General features: G+C 36.4%; 1 protein-coding gene across 2 annotated transcripts in view; it reads left to right on the top strand.

Annotated features, from left to right (window-relative positions):
* Positions 1–17996, top strand: part of KPNA4 (karyopherin subunit alpha 4) — a 67997-nt gene that overhangs the window by 29828 nt on the left and 20173 nt on the right. For both annotated transcript variants that reach the window (XM_021069735.1, XM_021069736.1), the window contains 9 exons: positions 6376–6420; positions 7904–7993; positions 8103–8132; positions 8225–8277; positions 11769–11864; positions 12671–12756; positions 14691–14777; positions 17617–17786; positions 17886–17930. In XM_021069735.1, coding sequence (XP_020925394.1) covers positions 6376–6420; positions 7904–7993; positions 8103–8132; positions 8225–8277; positions 11769–11864; positions 12671–12756; positions 14691–14777; positions 17617–17786; positions 17886–17930 — 702 coding nt within the window. The remainder of the gene's footprint in view (positions 1–6375; positions 6421–7903; positions 7994–8102; positions 8133–8224; positions 8278–11768; positions 11865–12670; positions 12757–14690; positions 14778–17616; positions 17787–17885; positions 17931–17996) is intronic.

The raw sequence follows: 17996 nt of genomic DNA, 5'->3' as shown, positions 1-17996 counted from the left end.
GTAACAAAAGTCATGAATTTGAATTATGTGCATTAATATATATGTATAACACACAAGGAAAATATTCCTTAACCTCTTGCTTTTCATATTTTGTTTTAATGATACTGTTTTGGAAATAGAAGAAAATAGTTGGTTTTCTTATATAAGAACATACCAGATGAGCAGAGATAGCAGATTTCTTCAGTGGTGTAAAGCTTGGATTCTGTTGACTTCCTTAACTTGGTGGAATCTCATTTTGTTTCATGTTCTTCATTTTTCCCAGTGTCTTTCCCATGGGTTGAGTTTTCTTCAGTTCCTGAAATTGTATTTCTTCTCAAAAGTACTCAAAACCTTTGAAGAGAATGATCATTATTACCAGGATTTGATCAGTCTCATTCTAAAAGAGAAGGGGTATCTTCCCTTTTCTTCATATAAAACTCAAATATGTGTTTGTTTAGTATAACAGGTTTCTCTGTGTTGGTCCTTAATCACTGTCTATAACCGATTATGGAAGTTTACTTTGCAGCATTTGTCTTCTCTGAGATGGTTGGTTTTATGTGTCTTACTAAACACCTCCTCCAGCAAACATACATGCATAGACACATATACACACAGAGTTCATTTGTTTGGTGATAGTCTCTGTTACCAAATCTAGCTATTGAAAGCTTCATGAGTTCCATGTCATTTTAGCATTTGCATGTAATTTAAGGCAAAGTGCAAAATGTGAAAACACAGAGGAATTAAACCAAAGCCACAAAATATCTCTTCATTGTTTACAATTTTGAGGGGTGGCTTTTTTAGGATTCTTAGCCTAGAAGTTATTGCCATGTGTACTAACTTGTACAGGTGGCAATTAAATATTTTTTTAAGGAGTTTCTGTCATGGCACAGCAGATACAAATCTGACTAGGAACCATGAGGTTGCAGGTTCAGTCCCTGGCCTTGCTCATTGGGTCAAGGATCTGGCGTTGCCATGAGTTGTGGTGTAGGTCACAGACACAGCTCGGATCCCACGTTGCTGTGACTGTGGTGTAGGTCGGCAGCTACAGCTTTAATCAGACCCCTAGCCTGGGAACCTCCATATGCCATGGGTGCAGCCCTAAGAAGCAAAAATCTATCTATATATAGATAGATTTTTTTTTTTAAGTTTTATTTAAGTGTAGTGGATTTACAATGTGAGAATTTCTGCTGTACAATAAAGTGATTCAATTATACGTATACACATACCCTTTTTTATGTGACATTGTTTTTTGAAGATGATAAAATTGATAAAATTTTTGAGGCATAAAAGATGTTAGAATCCCCTCACTTTACAAATGAAGAAATTCATGCCCATAAACATGGTTACTTGCCTAAGACTGCATCAGTTAAAGGTAGAACTGAGACTAACAGTGGTGTACTAGTAGAGTAGCTTAATCATAACAGTAGTAACTCATCTTGGGGGGAGACATATATGTATGCATGTATTTTCTCCTGTTATATATGTGGTATTATATCTTGTACAAGATAGGTGAATATAGAAAACTTTGGAAAATCAACTCTTTCCTGTTCTTCTTCCCTTTATTTTCTAACTTTTCCATTGAATTTAACACACACTTCCCTGTTGTTTGAATATTGACTAGATATGAAACTCTATTGTAATGCCATTCCTTAACTTAACTGTTAACAGTTAACTTTTCTCTCCTATTGCTACTATTAATAAATACCATCAATAAGAACTAAATCCACAGCTTGAGCAAGCATTTAGCTTTTTATTGTCATAAATGTGAAGTTGAAATTTACATGCTAATCGCATGCAATTTAATGACATATTATTTGGTGCAAAGGCATGAATAAGCACTGTAATTACAGCTACTGGAGATGAACAAGTGGAGATGAAAGGAGAATGAAATAGGTAAATGGTGAGAAAACAGCCTTTTTTTGGTCACCCCACAGCATTTGAAGTTCTTGGGCCAGGGATCAGATCTGAGCAATAGTTGTGACCTGCACCACAACTACCACAATGCCAGATCTTTAACTCACTGTGCAGGACTGGGGATCGAACCTGTGTCCCAGCACTTCAGAGATGGTCCTGATCCCATTGTGCCACAGTAGGAACTCCCAGACTATTTTATAATTACTTATTTTTAGCATTTGGTTTGTTATGTTTATTGAGTTAACTGTTGTACTTACCAAGTATGTTTAAGATGTGATGGTCACTTGGGTTGAAAACACTAGTAACTCACTTTATATGGAAATTCCCAGGCTAGGGGTTGAATCAGAGCTGTAGCCGCTGGCCTAAGCCACAGCCAGAGCAACTCAGGATCTGAACCACGTTTGTGACCTACACCTTAGCTCAAAGCAACCCCAGATCCTTAACCCACTGAGGGAGGCCAGGGATTGAACCTGCATCCTCGTGGATACTAGTCATATATGTTTCCACTAAGCCACAATGGGAACTCCCCATATGCTATATTTTCTAACTAGAATGCCTGTCTCTAACTCTATTTCCATTCAGTCTTAAAAGATTCAGCTTATATTTCATCTTTATTACATAGTTTCTCAGCTATTTTCAGCTTATATTTCATCTTTATTACATAGTTTCTCAGCTATTAAAATCAGTATGCATGTTATAACATATTACATATATTTAACTGAATAAAATCAATCAACCTGTTTAGAATGGTGTTTGGCACTCAGTGTTTGCTAGATATTAGGTCTTACTACCACTTTATTAACTTACATTTCTCTGTCATAACGGTTCTACCTCCTTGAGGCCATGACTATGCTATGTCTGGTCCATCTTAGTATTTCTAGTGCTTGGCAAGTAAGTGATTAATAAATATTTGAGTGATTGAGTTATGCTTTGTAGAACGCTCTAAATAGTAATAGTAGTTAGTAATCCATGTTGGGAGGATCTATGTGTGTAAACTGTTTTATTGTGATAAAATTTACTTTGCGTAAAACCCATTTTAGGTATACAATTAAATGATTTTTAGTAAATTTTCAGAGTTACTACAATCCAGTTTTAAAATATATCTTATTCCTTCACGAAAAGATCTTGTGTCTGATGATTTTTTTATCTTTTGCTTTTTTGTGCTATGTTACTTACATATCAATATTGCTAGGTAAAAATGGATGAAATAAAATCACAAGTTTTTTTTTTGTTTTCTTTTTTTGTTTTCTTTTTTTTGATCTTTTTTTTTTTAGGGCCACACCCACGGCATATGGAAGTTCCCAGGGTAGGGGTCAGATCAGAGCTGTAGCTGAGGCCTACACCATAGCAACAGCAACACGGGATCTGAGCCACGTCCACAACGTACATGTACCACAGCTTACGGCAATGCCAGATCCCCAATCCACTGAGCAAGGCCAGGCATCAAACTCACATCCTCGAGGATACTTGGTTTCATTACCAGTGAGCCACAATGGGAACTCTCAAAATATTATTTTCCTTATCCTTTTATAAGAATGACTAACTTTAGACTTTTCTTTAAACATTTTTCTCTAGTGAGACTTACTGAGGCCCTACTGATCTAAACCCCAACTTCTTACTAAAGAAAATTTAAACCAGCTTCATACAGTATATAATTACATTGTCAGATCTTAAATTAGTAGTTTATTTAAAATTTTAAAGAAAACTATGCATTGATAAAAAGTGACTTGTAAATTATGTAGCCATAAATTAAAAAGTGTACAATACCCTATACTCCATTAGAGCAGAGAAAGTGTTTAATCCCTAGAACCTAGCACAATGGACACATAGTAATTATTTGTCATTTTAAATAGAAATATCATCTTCTTAGCAGTTGCTGTATAGTGTATCAGAGAAGGCCTTGAAGAGAGAGTTTCCACTGTGTTGGAGGAATAGCAAAGCTAGTGAGGATATTTTTAGGTGAGGCTACTGCAGACTGAGTGGAGAGAATGATAGGAGCTGAGGTCTGAGAGGTGGTAACTAGGAAGGAGATGAGGTGAGAAGACTGAAGTCATTGTGATAACTAGCATTTACTCTAAAGTGAAGAGCCATTGGATGGTTTTGAAGAGGAGAGTAACCTGATCTAACTGACTTTTTAGAAAGGGGTTCTTTACTGAGTCCTTCTTCCCATGGAGTCTATGGGTAGAATTCAGGGGGGCCTGGGAATGTAGGAAAAAATTGCATCTTTGTTTTCACAACTTCTAACTAAAACAGTATTTCCTTCAGTTAATAATGTAGACAATAAACCTCAGTAGTTATTAAAGTTGTGACTTTGTCACCACCAATAAAAATGACATTATTGTTATAAGACATCATGAAATACCATTTATGGTCATCATTGCTTTGAAAGTATAGTAGTTATTAGACCCATAGACCCATTGCTAGATTCTATTTAGTGTGATAGTGAAGGACATATAATTTGTTTTTTCATATTTCCGTATTTTTGGCAACTATATATCAACTTAATTGGTTTTCTTTGTAATCTTACATATTTTGTTTCTATATTTAAAAACTGTCTGAGGAGTTCCCGTCGTGGCTCAGTGGTTAACAAATCTGACTAGGAACCATGAGGTTGCGGGTTCGATCCCTGGCCTTGTTCAGTGGGTTAAGGATCCGGTGTTGCCGTGAGCTGTGGTGTGGGTCGCAGAAGAGGCTTGGATCCCACGTTGCTGTGGCTCTGGCATAGGCTGGCAGCTAGAGCTCCGATTAGACCCCTAGCCTGGGAACCTCCATGTGCTGCAGGAGCGGCCCTAGAAAAGTCAAAAAGACAAAAATAAATAAATAAATAAAAATAATTTTTAAAAATAAAAACTATCTGAGAAGATGGCCATTGATTTCATCAGGCTGCCCAAGAAGTCCGAAGCACACAAAAATTAAGATTTCTTGTGGGGATTACTTTGGATGCTGTGATAGTAATGGACTGAGAGGAAGATGAAGGGCAGGAGTAGAAGAAGGGATATAAATTAGGAGACATTTGCAGTATCTGGAGGAGAGGTAATGGTGAGTTTGACCAGAGAAGAGGCAGAAGAGGTTGTGAAATGTAGTTAGATTACTGATAAGCTTTTTAAGGTTGAACTGACCTTCAAATTAGGATTTGCTAACAAATTGAGTGTGTAATGTGACAGAAAACAAGAATCAGGGATGGCTTTAAGATTTTTGGTCTGTGCAACTGGAAGGATGGATTGCCATTTGTTGTAAATCTCTTTGAAGTTATTAATAGATCTGGAATATTAGATATATCATAAATGTTTGAAACAGTAACAAAAGGCTTATAAAAGTAAAAAGGCACAAATGATAAAAGAACTCATAATCTCATCTCTCATATGAACCTTATGAGATGGGATAGAACATATGTTTGTTAAAGATCAAAAATTCAGTTTCAGATATAAGTTTGAGATGTTTACTAGACATTCCAAGTATTACTTTGTGACTTGCTATTTCCACTTAATATGTCTTGGCATATGTAGTCAGTCATTAGAAAGAGTGAGGTGGACATAAAAAGAGCTTGAACTGGAGTACCTATTGTGGTGCAGAGGAAACAAATCTAACTAGTATCCATGAGGATACAGGTTTGATCCCTGGGCTCACTCAGTGGGTTAGGCGTCTGGCACTGCAGTGAGCTGTGGTGTAGGTTGCAGACACGGCTTGGATCCCGCATTGCTGTGGCTGTGGTGTAGGCTGGCAGCTGTAGCTCTGATTCGATCCCTAGCCTGGGAACTTCCATATGCAGCAGGTGCACCCCTTAAAAAAATAAAAAAACAAAAAAAATAAAGAGCTTGTAGTTTGAACTGGTAGTGAACACGTATCCATGTGTTAGATAACTTTAAAATGAATAAAACATAAGTTAAAAAATAGGATAGTTACAATATGTGATAGAATAATTATATGGACATTAGAAAAAATGAAATAGATCATCACATACCATCATGGAAGATCTTAAAGATCTTGAAATAAACAAAAATAAGGTAACAGAATAAATACATAAATATGTCAGAATCATAGTAAATCTAACAATGTTTATCTTTAGAGAAAGAGTCTAAGGATGGACAGGAAGGTACATTCCTTCCTTTCTGCCTGCCCTTTTTAAGCAGTTGAATTTACTAATCTTGTACTCCATTTTCATTGTCGTGGTTCATATAGGGGGTGAGATTCTGGGTTCTTTTATTCATTGTACCTTTGTATTAATAATTCTTTTTTAATTTTATGATATATCCAGTATTGTAAATCTATTAATGTCAAGATTTTCAGTATTAGAGAATGTGAATATAAAATGAAGATAGGAAATCATCTGTAATATAATCTTTATTATGAGTAGACTGTGACATGTAGATATATGACTAGAAGAAAAGATTAGGAGATAAACATCAAAATGTTAATAGCAGTTTCCTCTGGGTGATGAAATTTGAGAGATTTTTTAAAATAATTTTCTTTAATTTTTTGTAGACCATGAGAAGACAACGAAATGAAGTTGTAGTTGAATTAAGGAAGGTGAGTAATATTGGGTACTTCCCATGTGTAGTTCTAACAACATTACTGCATATACAGAAAATAGATAGCAAATACACATTAATCTCAAGTGCTTAGTTAGCATTTCTCTTTCTTTTGAAAATGGAAAGATTGTCTAAATTTGACAGGCTGTTGAAGTTGGCAAATATTGTTTGTCCACTATCCAAAAATAGAGATAAACACATAATCAGATGGCTTTTTTCTTTTGTAATTTTAAATGATTTGTATAAAGTGTAAGTCATAGGTATAGTTATGTTAAATAGTTCTATTTACAGTAGTAGTTGCTCCATAAAAGGAACTTGATACTTAGAGATTTCATCAGCTTTTCAAGTATTAAAGTAAGGTTGGTTAAGAATATATTTTTTAATTTGTCCCAAACATTTTATTTTATTTATTTTTTTATTTTTATTTATTTATTTATTTATTTTGCTTTTTAGGGCCACACCCGCTACATATGGAGGTTCCCAGGCTAGGGGTCTAATTGGAGCTACAGCTGCCGGCCTATACTACAGCCACAGCAACGCAGAATCCAAGCTGCATCTGCGGCCTACACCACAGCTCACAGCTACATTGGATCCTTAACCTGCTGGGCGAGGCCAGGGATCAAACCTGAAACCTCATGGTTACTAGTCAGATTCATTTCCATTGCGCCACAGTGGGAACTCCCTCTCCCAAACATTTTAAGTGAAATTCACGTGGCCCTTGATTTTTATAAGATAACGTAGATTTTTCTCTGATTTTGAATTGCCCACCTTTTGCTTTGACTTTATTTTTAGGTGATAAAGAGACGCTCCCAGATGATGTATAAAATGGTTTAGTACTTTTAAATAAATATGAATGTTTGGTTCTGGCTTAAACTGTACACTATCTTTTTAATTAAATTATTTTGTTTTTTAGTTTGTTTTTACATAGTTTACGGTTCATTAAAAATATAATATTTGGGAGTTCCTGTCATGGTGCAACAGAAACGAATCCATCTAGGAACCATGAAGTTGTGGGTTCAATCCCTGGCCTCACTCAGTGGGTTAAGAATCCGGCGTTGCTGTGAGCTGTGGTGTAGGTCGCAGACGTGGCTCAGATCTGGTGTTGCTGTGGCTCTGTTGTAGGCCAGCGGCTACAGCTCCAATTGGACACCTAGCCGGAAAACCTCTCTATGCTGCAGATGAGGCCCTAAAAAGGACAAAAAGACAAAAAATATATGTATATGTATATGTGTGTGTATATATATATATATGTATATGTGTGTGTGTGTATATATATATATACACACACATATATATTTGGGGTTTGGGGCTCAAATTAGTGTTGCTTAAGTGTTTAATTCACAATTTGGTTTAATTTTCTGCATTTGTATTTTACATTTAAAAAGGCATTTCGTATTTTTTTGTAGACACAGGATTTCCTAAACTTTGTATGAAAGTATTTAGCTTTTTAAAATTTAACTGAAGCTTGCTTTCTTTTAAAGAATAAAAGAGATGAACATCTTTTAAAGAGAAGAAATGTACCACACGAAGATATCTGTGAAGACTCTGACATAGATGGTGATTATAGAGTGGTAAGTTATTGTTATTCTGATAATTTAAAAATACCAGTGAAAGATTTTTACATAAATACAGAATTATAAGGCAACTTTTTAACTTAGTTTTCACTCACTTTTTTCCCAGCAAAATACCTCTCTAGAAGCTATTGTTCAAGTAAGTTGAGTTTTTTCCCCTCTCTTCATTGTATTTTTTGGACTTAACTAATTATTGTGTATCTGCATCAAAAATTGTTTTGTTTTTTATAGAATGCTTCAAGTGATAACCAAGGAATTCAGTTAAGTGCAGTTCAGGCTGCTAGGTAAGTTAAATTTTAAAAATATATTTAAATTTTACAACTTCCACAGGAGTTCTGTTTGGGGTTTTTCACTATAGAGTGGTTCTATTACTTGCATTAACTTTGATGACAAACAATAGAGGTCAGTCATAAACCAACTGAGTTTATTTTAAAAATTATTCTCTTAGAGTATTTTTTTTTCCCCCATTTTTGGCCATTTCACAGCATATGGAGTTCCCAGGCCAGGGATCAGATCCGAACCACAGTTGCAACCTAAGCCTTAGCTGCAGCAAATGCCAAACCCTTAAGCCGCTGTGCCAGGCCAGAGGTCAAACCTGTGTCCCAGCATTCCAAGATCCCTACCAATCTTGTTGCACCCTCAGCGGGAACTTCTAGAGTATTAATATTAGCAATTTTCTAAACTCATGAATTCATGGAAGCCTTAGTGTGCATAATATTTACAAATGCTAGGGGAAAGTTGATTTGACAGGTTTTTGCTGTAGACTAATAGAAAAACATTATTTATAAATCTTTTACCTTTTACTGATGAATAGGTTTAGTTTTATTTAAAAGTCAGAGTCTCCAGGTGCTGCCCAGTAGCTAATTCTTTGCACAGTCCTCAATAAATTGAATTATAAGCTTACTGTAGCAATGCATAGGCAAGTAGACATTAAGATTTAGGGCTACAGGAGTTCCCGTCGTGGCTCAGTGGTTAACGAATCCGACTGGAAACCATGAGGTTGCGGGTTCGGTCCCTGCCCTTGCTCAGTGGGTTAATGATCCGGCGTTGCCGTGAGCTGTGGTGTAGGTTGCAGACGCGGCTCGGATCCTGCGTTGCTGTGGCTCTGGCGTAGGCCAGTGGCTACAGCTCTGACTGGACCCCTAGCCTGGGAACCTCCATATGCCGCGGGAGCGGCCCAAGAAATAGCAAAAAGACAAAAAAAAAAAAAAAAAAGATTTAGGGCTACAGAGATTCCCAGTCTCTTTCATGTAGGAATCTTAAGTTATGTTTGCACATTTCTATTGTGAAAGCTATGCACTTGTATTTTAAGGGAAAAGCCAGAAAAACTTTTTTATTCTTTTGACAGCCATACTTGTGGCATATGGAAGTTCTCAGGCTAGGGCTCAAATTGTAGCTGCAGCTGCCAGCCACAGCCACAGCAACCCCAGATCCAAGCCACATCTGCGACCTGTGCCACAGCTTGTGACAATGCCAGATCCTTAACCCACTGAGCCATTACTGGAACTCCCCAGAAAAACTTACTGAGAATTTGTATTAATAAATAGGTTGAGGAAGCCATTGTTACATCATAGTAAATGTAGTGGTTTGTTTTTTTTATAAATGAAAGAATAGCACCTTATGTTGTGATTATCAGTAGCAAAGAGACACTTAATCAAGAAATTGATTCTAGTTAAAGAATTTCAGAGTGGAAAAAGATTTCACAGGTTCGTCTAATATACCCAGTGTATGAGTTCCCTTTATGTTTATTAGGCTTTTTCTACTGTAGTGTATTCACTTAGCAGATAACAGATGCCCTAGAACAGTTAGGGAAGTTATAGAATTACATTGTTGTCCACTACGGGTAGAAGAACTACTTAGGATTTTGTTATGTAGGCAGAAAGTCACAGAAGTTTTCACATCTCACAGTGGCAATGTTAATAGGAAGAATGATTGAGAAGTTGATATATTATGCTTACAATTGTCAGAGTTGATACTATACAATACTATAGTGTTGGAGCATCTCTTCTCAACATGTTATACAACTTAATTAAAGCCCTCAGGCCCCTAAGGCAAGAGTTCTTAAAATGCAGTCTGTGGGTCCCTAGATCTTGAGATAATTTCAGGAGGTATTATTTTCACGGTAGTTCTAAGACTTGACTTGTCTTTTTTTCACTGTGTCAGCATTCACACTGATGTTGGAAAAGCAACTGTGGGTAAACTACTGGCACCTTAGCACAAATCAAGACAGTGACACCAAACTGATTATATATTGTAGATACTGTATGTGACATTGTACACTCAAAAAAGGTCATTTCCCTTTAAGAATGTCCTTAATAAGGTAGTAAAAAAGGTTTTTTTATTCAATCTGAAAACCTTGATTAAGCAAGACTGGGTCATTTCCTACTTTGTGCAAAGAATTGTGCCATTTATTATGGAAAATACTGTGAAAAAGCATGTGGAATAATTCTTGCTCTATAAGAAGTTTAAAACCTAATCAAGAAGGCAAAACTATATAAGAGGTGTGATGCTCAACAGCAAATGTAGGTATATGCCATGTAACTATTCTTGAAATTCAAAGTATTGTGAAAATGTAAAATTTGAGTACATAGAGTTTGAATAGACAAAAACAAGAGAGCATTGCAAGTGTGGAGAATAGGATTTGGAGGGCCTGAAAATGAGATTGAAATGTTGGGACAGATAACTGACATGTTAAATTACAGAAAATAAAATTAGATAAGTGAGATGTAGCCAGTCTGTGAAATGGTGTAAAGCTAGGTCAAGCAGTTTACATTAATAGGATAATAAATTAGCAGCAATCACTTGGTTTACATAGGGGAATGATCTGATTAAGCTCTTTCTTGGGGGGAGATAGGGGTTGCATCCATGGCATGCAGAAGTTCCTGGGCTAGGGACTGAACTTGCACCACAGCAATGACAATGCCAGCGCCTTAACCTGCTGGACCACCAGGGAACTCCTGATTAAGCTTTTTTAAAAAAGCAAAAAAAATAATAGTGCAGGGAATTCAAATGAGTGAACATCTGTGTTAAGCCACTTTGAGAGTTTGTCAGCTAAAACTACAGTCTACCGCACGTATAAATGAGCACTAGTTATTGTTTTATTCTCTAAGCTACATGAGAACAAGGATGTATCTGTCTTGTTCACCTTAATATCTCCAGCATCTCTCTGGATATTTTCCTGGGTATTGCTCAGCTTATTTCCTTTAATTCCTGAGACAGGAATCTTATTGACCTTCTGTGACCTTTGAACTGGTGAAGGTGAAGAATTAGATACTAGTGTCAGCTATAAACTTGTACCAGCACCCTACCTGCTTTTGTTCTTTGACTTTGTTGTGACCTGGTATGAATAATTTAGGATATTTTGGTGACCTCTTAATTCCTTTCTTAGCAAGGTAAATGCCATGTTGATGGAGTCTGCCCTCTTTTTTTCTCTGACCTCAAAATTAAGTCCAAAGGTAACACATACGAAACATTTAGTTGTCTTTTTGTAAGTCATGTTTGGGACTTATTGAAGGAATAATATTACTGTACTAATTATTTTTTAAGTGATAAAGTGGCTCATGTCTACCATTTTTTCCTAATTATTAACAACTCTGTAAATTTATAAATTAATCTTTTTATAATAGAGAAAAGGTTGCATTATATAAATTTAAAAAGTAACTTTGAGAGAGAATATTTGCCAGATATTCACTTTATTTAATATCTATAGAAAATATGAATTTGAATTTATATATCATTAAGTTTCACTAGGGCTACATATATCTCTCTCTTATAGGAAACTTTTGTCCAGTGATCGAAATCCACCAATTGATGACTTAATAAAATCTGGAATATTGCCTATTTTAGTCCATTGTCTTGAAAGAGATGACAAGTAAGTACATTTTAAGAAATAATTAAGGTGTATCGTTTGCAGAAGACAAGATTTTCTAGTAGTTTGATTTTTAAAGAAAAAAGAAAAGGGCTATTAGATGGAGTTGAGCACCCAGGTATGCTTATACCAGCAGAGGAAGGTAAAGGCCAGAGAGGAACTTGAGAATGATGTATTTAACTTCGAAGCTTTGAAAGTTAAGAACAAATTTAGCCAGATAGGTAACCTGAGAAAACTGCTTGGGTAGTAATGTATTTTAATAAAGTGTTAATCTTTATTAAGTTAATCTTAATAAGGAGTTTATCTTAATAAAGTATCTTAATAAGAGTTCTCACTAAAAGTGAGAAGGACACCTGAGTAGGTTGTGTGTTTTTAATATTGAAGATATTTTAGATAGTCACTGGAAGTTTGGGGGGATTGTCTTTTTAGGGACACACCTGTGACATAAGGAGGTTCCCAGGCTAGGGGTCCAGTTGGAGCTGTAGCTGCTGACCTACACCAGGACCACAGCAACGCTGGATCCGAGCTGCATCTGCAACCTACACCACAGCTCATGGCAATGCCAGATCTTTAACCCACTGAGTGAGACCAGGAATCAAATACTCATCCTCATGGATGCTAATCAGGTTCATTACTGCTGAGCCACAATGGGAACTCCTTTTTTTTTTTTCTTTTTAAGTACTGGATGCATAGATCTTTTGAAGCAAAATATTTAATACTTTATAAAAATGCTAGAGGGGAGAAATGGTTGGTAGATATTTGGGCCAGTGTAGAAATTCCTGCTGTTTAAAATTATTTGTTTTTTGTAGTCCTTCTTTACAGTTTGAAGCTGCATGGGCTTTGACAAACATTGCATCTGGAACCTCTGAACAGACTCAAGCAGTAGTTCAGTCCAGTAAGTTGGTTATTAACAGACAGAATTATAATTTTCAAAAAATAGGTTAATTTTTAAAAGTAGCTTTTCCTAAAAAAAAAGAGCTGTTTATATTATAAAGTAATTCAGTATTTTGAATTCAGTAACACACAGGGTAGTTGCAATGGGCCAACTTTAGTATGTTACTTTGTTCATCTTATCCATATTCTATTTCCAAAAATTGATTTGATTCTAAGAGCAATTCCTAATTATAGTAGCATATTACATTATTGTAATTATACTTTATAGTACATCACAAAAAGATTTTTTCCCATTGCCATACTACATTTTGGCTACTCTTAATGAGATTTCCATCATACCTTTTAGAGAAATCTTTTTTTTTTTTCGTCTTTTTGTCCTTTAAGGGCCACACCCGCAGCATATGGAGGTTCCCAGGCTAGGGGTCTAATTGGAGCTGTAGCCACCAGCCTACACCAGAGCCACAGCAATGCGGGATCCGAGCCTTGTCTGCAACCTATACCACAGCTCATGGCAACACCAGATCCCGAACCCACTGAGAGAGGCCAGGGATCAAACCCGTAACCTCATGGTTCCTAGTCAGATTCGTTTCCACTGTGCCATGACGAGAACTCCTTTGGAGAAATCTTTTATAAAGTAATTCTACTTGAGAGAATGGCTTGAATTTTTTTTTTCATTGTTGTTATAGGATTGTCTTTTATGTTCCAAGAAATGTAAGTGGAAAATAACTTTTGCGAGTAATAACCTGAGGTATTTTCATTAGTACTATTTGATTCTTCAGCTAAACAAATTAATAATTTTAAAGAAGGTACTTTCACAATCCCCTTCAGGTTTGTAAGCGTACTTGTCTAACCCTGTTAAAATCTTAAGCACTATCATGATTTTGAAGGGGAACAAAAGTGTTAACCACTAAGGAAGGGTTTTATTATATAGACACTTATAATATTACGTAGAACTTCCTGTGTGGCACAGCAGGCTAAGGATCCAGTGTTGCCACAGCTGTGGTACAAGCTGTAACTGTGGCTTAGGTTGCATCCCTGGCCTGAGAATTCCACGTGCCACAGTTTTGGCCATAATAATACATAGAAAAGATAATTACCTTAAGTCTTAATAAAACTGGTTTAATTCTGGGTTCAGATAGTTTTGAATTTTTATTGTTGTATTTTATGCAGTTAACTAGTAAGTGTTATGATCTCAAGAAAGTGCTTAATCCCTCTTTTTCATTTTTCTTTTGTGCTCTTTAAAGATTAGAGACAGGCTGATAGTCTTTTACTATAATACCAAAAATAATGTATAAATCGAACTTTTTAGTATAAATAAGCATGATTGATCTATATGTACTAAATAGCATTTTTCAAAGCAATGTCAGAAGGAAGAAAAGAAATGGAGTCATTTATTCAGTGCAGAATTATTGTGTTAAACCTTTCTTTGTTTTTTCCATCCTTGTTGTTAAGCAACAAAATCACTTCCTGATGCATAAGGTCACAGGCGACATGGAATCATTGACCTGGCTAAAGACCCATGTGATGTTATTTTAAATTTCTATATTCAAAAGTTATTTCAATAATTGGAATTTTTTTCAAAATTGAAGATAATGCTTTATAAAAAGTTAGTCTTAAATTGGAATTTAGGTTTAATTGTGAATGAAATTTTATCAGCTTAATTTTGTATTTGTCTATATGTTAAAACTATCAATTTGATAATGGATAAGTAGTCTGCTAGTCAAAAATTTTCCTACTCTTATTCTAGGAAAATCATTTAATAAGGATATATTTTAAATGTATTTTTATAGCTTTCTTTTGAGGTTTCAGCAAAGAAGATTGATTTTTGGTTTACACTGTAGTATTTTCAACCTTCTTTTCCCATTTTATTGAGATATAATTGATATATAACAGTATCTTCAGACTTAAGTGATAACTTATATTTTCCTCCTACAGATGCTGTGCCACTTTTCCTGAGGCTTCTCCATTCACCCCATCAAAATGTCTGTGAGCAAGCAGTGTGGGCATTGGGAAATATCATAGGTTTGTCTAAAATTTGTAGTACTAGCCCAACAATTGTTATCATGTACTATGTAATAAAAGTGACTACTAGTACTTGAAAAGGAAAAAGGTTGCCTTTTTCAGCACTAGCTTTTATGAATCTCTTGGGAATTTTTAGTACAGTAAAATAATGTTATCTCCTATCAGCATCAGGTCATTATTACACAGGAGGTATCTAGCTTACAGATAGTCTTATTAAATGTTGACCATTGTGATTACCATACCTTTCAGGATTTTTCTTTTTTTGCTTCTTAGGTCTGCGCCCTTGGCCTGTGGAGGTTCCCAGGCTCGGGATCCAGTCAGAGCTGTAGGTACTGGCCTACACCATAGCTGCAGCAATGCCAGATCCAAGCCACATCTTTGACCTACACCACAGCTTACGGCAACAGCAGATCCTTAACCCACTTAGCGAGGCCAGGAATCAAACCTGCAACCTCATGGTTCCTAGTGGGATTCGTTTCTGCTGCGACACAATGGGAACTTCTCAGGTTTTTTTCTAATAAATAATTGCAGGAAGAATAATTAAAGACAATTCAAGGAGTTCCATAGTTCCTCAGCAATAACAAACCCAACTAGTATCCATGAGGATTCGAGTTCGATCCCTGGCCTCACTCAGTGGGTTAAGGATCTGGCTTTGCCGTGAGCTGTGGTACAGGTCCAAGATGCGGCTTGAATCTGGCATTACTGTAGCTGTGGTGTAGGCCAGCAGCTACAGCTCAGATTCAACTCCTAGCCTGGTAACTTCCATATGCCATGGGTGCAGCCCTAAAAAGACAAAAATAAGTAAATACATAAATAAAGACAATTCCAGGAGTTCCCACTTTGGTGCAGTGGGTTAGGAATCTGACTGCTGCAGCTCAGGTTGCTCCAGAAATGCAGATTTGTTCCCTGGCCCAGTGATTGGATTAAAGGATCTGGTGGTGCCACAGCTGCAGCTTTGGATTCAACCCCTGGCCCAAGAACTTCCATATGTGGCAGGTGCAGCCATTTAAAAAAAAAAAAAAGACAGTGCTTATTTCAAGAACCTGTTTTTTTTAACGACAGCTTAATTTTACCCAAACTCAGAACTTCAAAAACCTGTCCTCTAGTGGAGGGAGAATGGGAAAAACCTGGGGTCTGACCTGTATTGTGGTCTATGATGTCAGAGTTATTTTTGCCACAGATTTTTTTAATTGTTCTTGCACGGAAGTGATCAAGTTCGCTTTGATATACCTCTTTTTTTTTTTTTTTTTTTTTTTTTGTCTTTTTGCCTTTTCTGGGGCCACTCCTACAGCATATGGAGGTATGGAGGTTCCCAGGCTAAGGGTCTAATCGGAGCTGTAGCCACCGGCCTTTGCCAGAGCCACAGCAACTCGAGATCCGAGCCCTGTCTGCAACCTACACCTCAGCTCACGGCAACGCTGGATCCCTAACCCACTGAGCAAGGCCAGGGATCGAACCCGCAACCTCATGGTTCCTAGTTGGATTTGTTAACCACTGTGCCATGACGGGAACTCCTGAGATATACCTCCTCTTTATTACCCTTTTAAAGGCCAGGTATGGTTAGTACCCCACAATCACAAGTTTTCAAATGGGAGAATTTCATTATAAACTGTCCTTGGCATATGGTATTTTACTGTTAGGAGTGCTATCATTTGTATGTCCAGAGTCCCTCATTTTTACAACACATATTAGATTTATAACTATTAACATGACGTCTTGATCTTTGGTTGTTGTGTATTGTTGCTTTTTTTTAAAGGCCACACCTGCAACCTATGGAAGTTCCTAGGCAAGGAGTCGAATTGGAGATGCAGCTGCCAGCCTATGCTACAGCCACAGTAACACTAGATCCAAACCACATCTGCGACCTATGCTGCAGCTTGCATCAGTGCCAGATCCTTAGCCCATTGAGCAAGGCCAAGGATCAAACCAGCATCCGCATGGATACTAGTTGGGTTCTTAACCTGCTAAGCCAAAATGGGAACTTCTCATCTTTGGTTTTTTATTTGAGTGACTTTGTATAATTAATTACAATACATGGATACGAAAAGAACAAGCATTTAATTTCAAGTATTGTAGTGCAAAGAAAAGTGTTTTCACTTACAGAACGTAATATCTCAATGTGACTTTCATACTACAAATTACAGTGATAGCCTAAGTACATAAATTTGGCACTTCTTTCTAGGACAGTGATTCTCAAACTGTAGCCTGCTGTCAAAGTTATATTAAGGGCTTATAACACAGAATCCTAGACCCACAGTGTTTCTGTTGCAGTAGATTTGAGATAGGACCCCCATATCACTAGGGGATCTACTGGTCTAGGAATATTGGTTCCCTCTTCCCCTCCCTTTTGGTTGACATAGTTTCTAAGTATATAGAGTAATTTATAGTTAACATTCTCTGCTTTGATAGTGGATCATCAGTATAAATTTTACAAGTAAATTCTCTGTAATGTTTTTTCAAACTATTTTTTTTTTATATGTGAAAGTTTCTTAAACTGAGGGTACTATTGAGAGAGATGAGAAAAAGCAACTATTCCATGTTCGCAAAGTGCTTTAAAGAATCCTTAGGCTTCTAGCATTTAGATGGCATTAAAAACATGTTGTTAAGTGAGCAACTTATAAACCTGAATACATAAATATGCAAAAAAAAAATCTTAGTACCTTAGATGCTTCTCTTGGCTCAGAGACCTAAAATATGAACTAAGTTATTATTCTCTTAAACTTTTACATAAAACTAAATGGTGTAGCTGGTTCAAACACCGGAAGCAGCATATTGAAGCCAGTGCTTCATGTTTTTGAGTTGCTTGTTGTGTTGAATTAATAAATCCTTCTTCCTACAGGTGATGGGCCACAGTGTAGAGATTATGTCATAAGTCTTGGAGTTGTGAAACCTTTACTTTCTTTCATAAGTCCATCTATTCCTATAACATTCTTAAGAAATGTTACTTGGGTTATGGTCAACTTATGTCGCCACAAAGACCCACCACCCCCAATGGAAACCATTCAAGAGGTAACAAATAGTTTTTGCTTTTGTTTTTTAAACTAGAGTATATATGTGTATGTTTTTAAATCTGTGTATATTTTAAAATCTGTATATTTTTCCCTTTAGATTCTTCCAGCTCTTTGTGTTCTAATTCATCACACAGACGTAAATGTGAGTAAATGCTTCCCATCATATATTTTTATATGTGTAGATGTCTAGGGCTTCTCCCTGGGACAT

Source organism: Sus scrofa, chromosome 13, assembly GCF_000003025.6.
Source record: "Sus scrofa isolate TJ Tabasco breed Duroc chromosome 13, Sscrofa11.1, whole genome shotgun sequence".
In the NCBI taxonomy this organism is placed as follows: domain Eukaryota; kingdom Metazoa; phylum Chordata; class Mammalia; order Artiodactyla; family Suidae; genus Sus; species Sus scrofa.
This window is presented reverse-complemented; position numbering and strand designations above follow the sequence as displayed.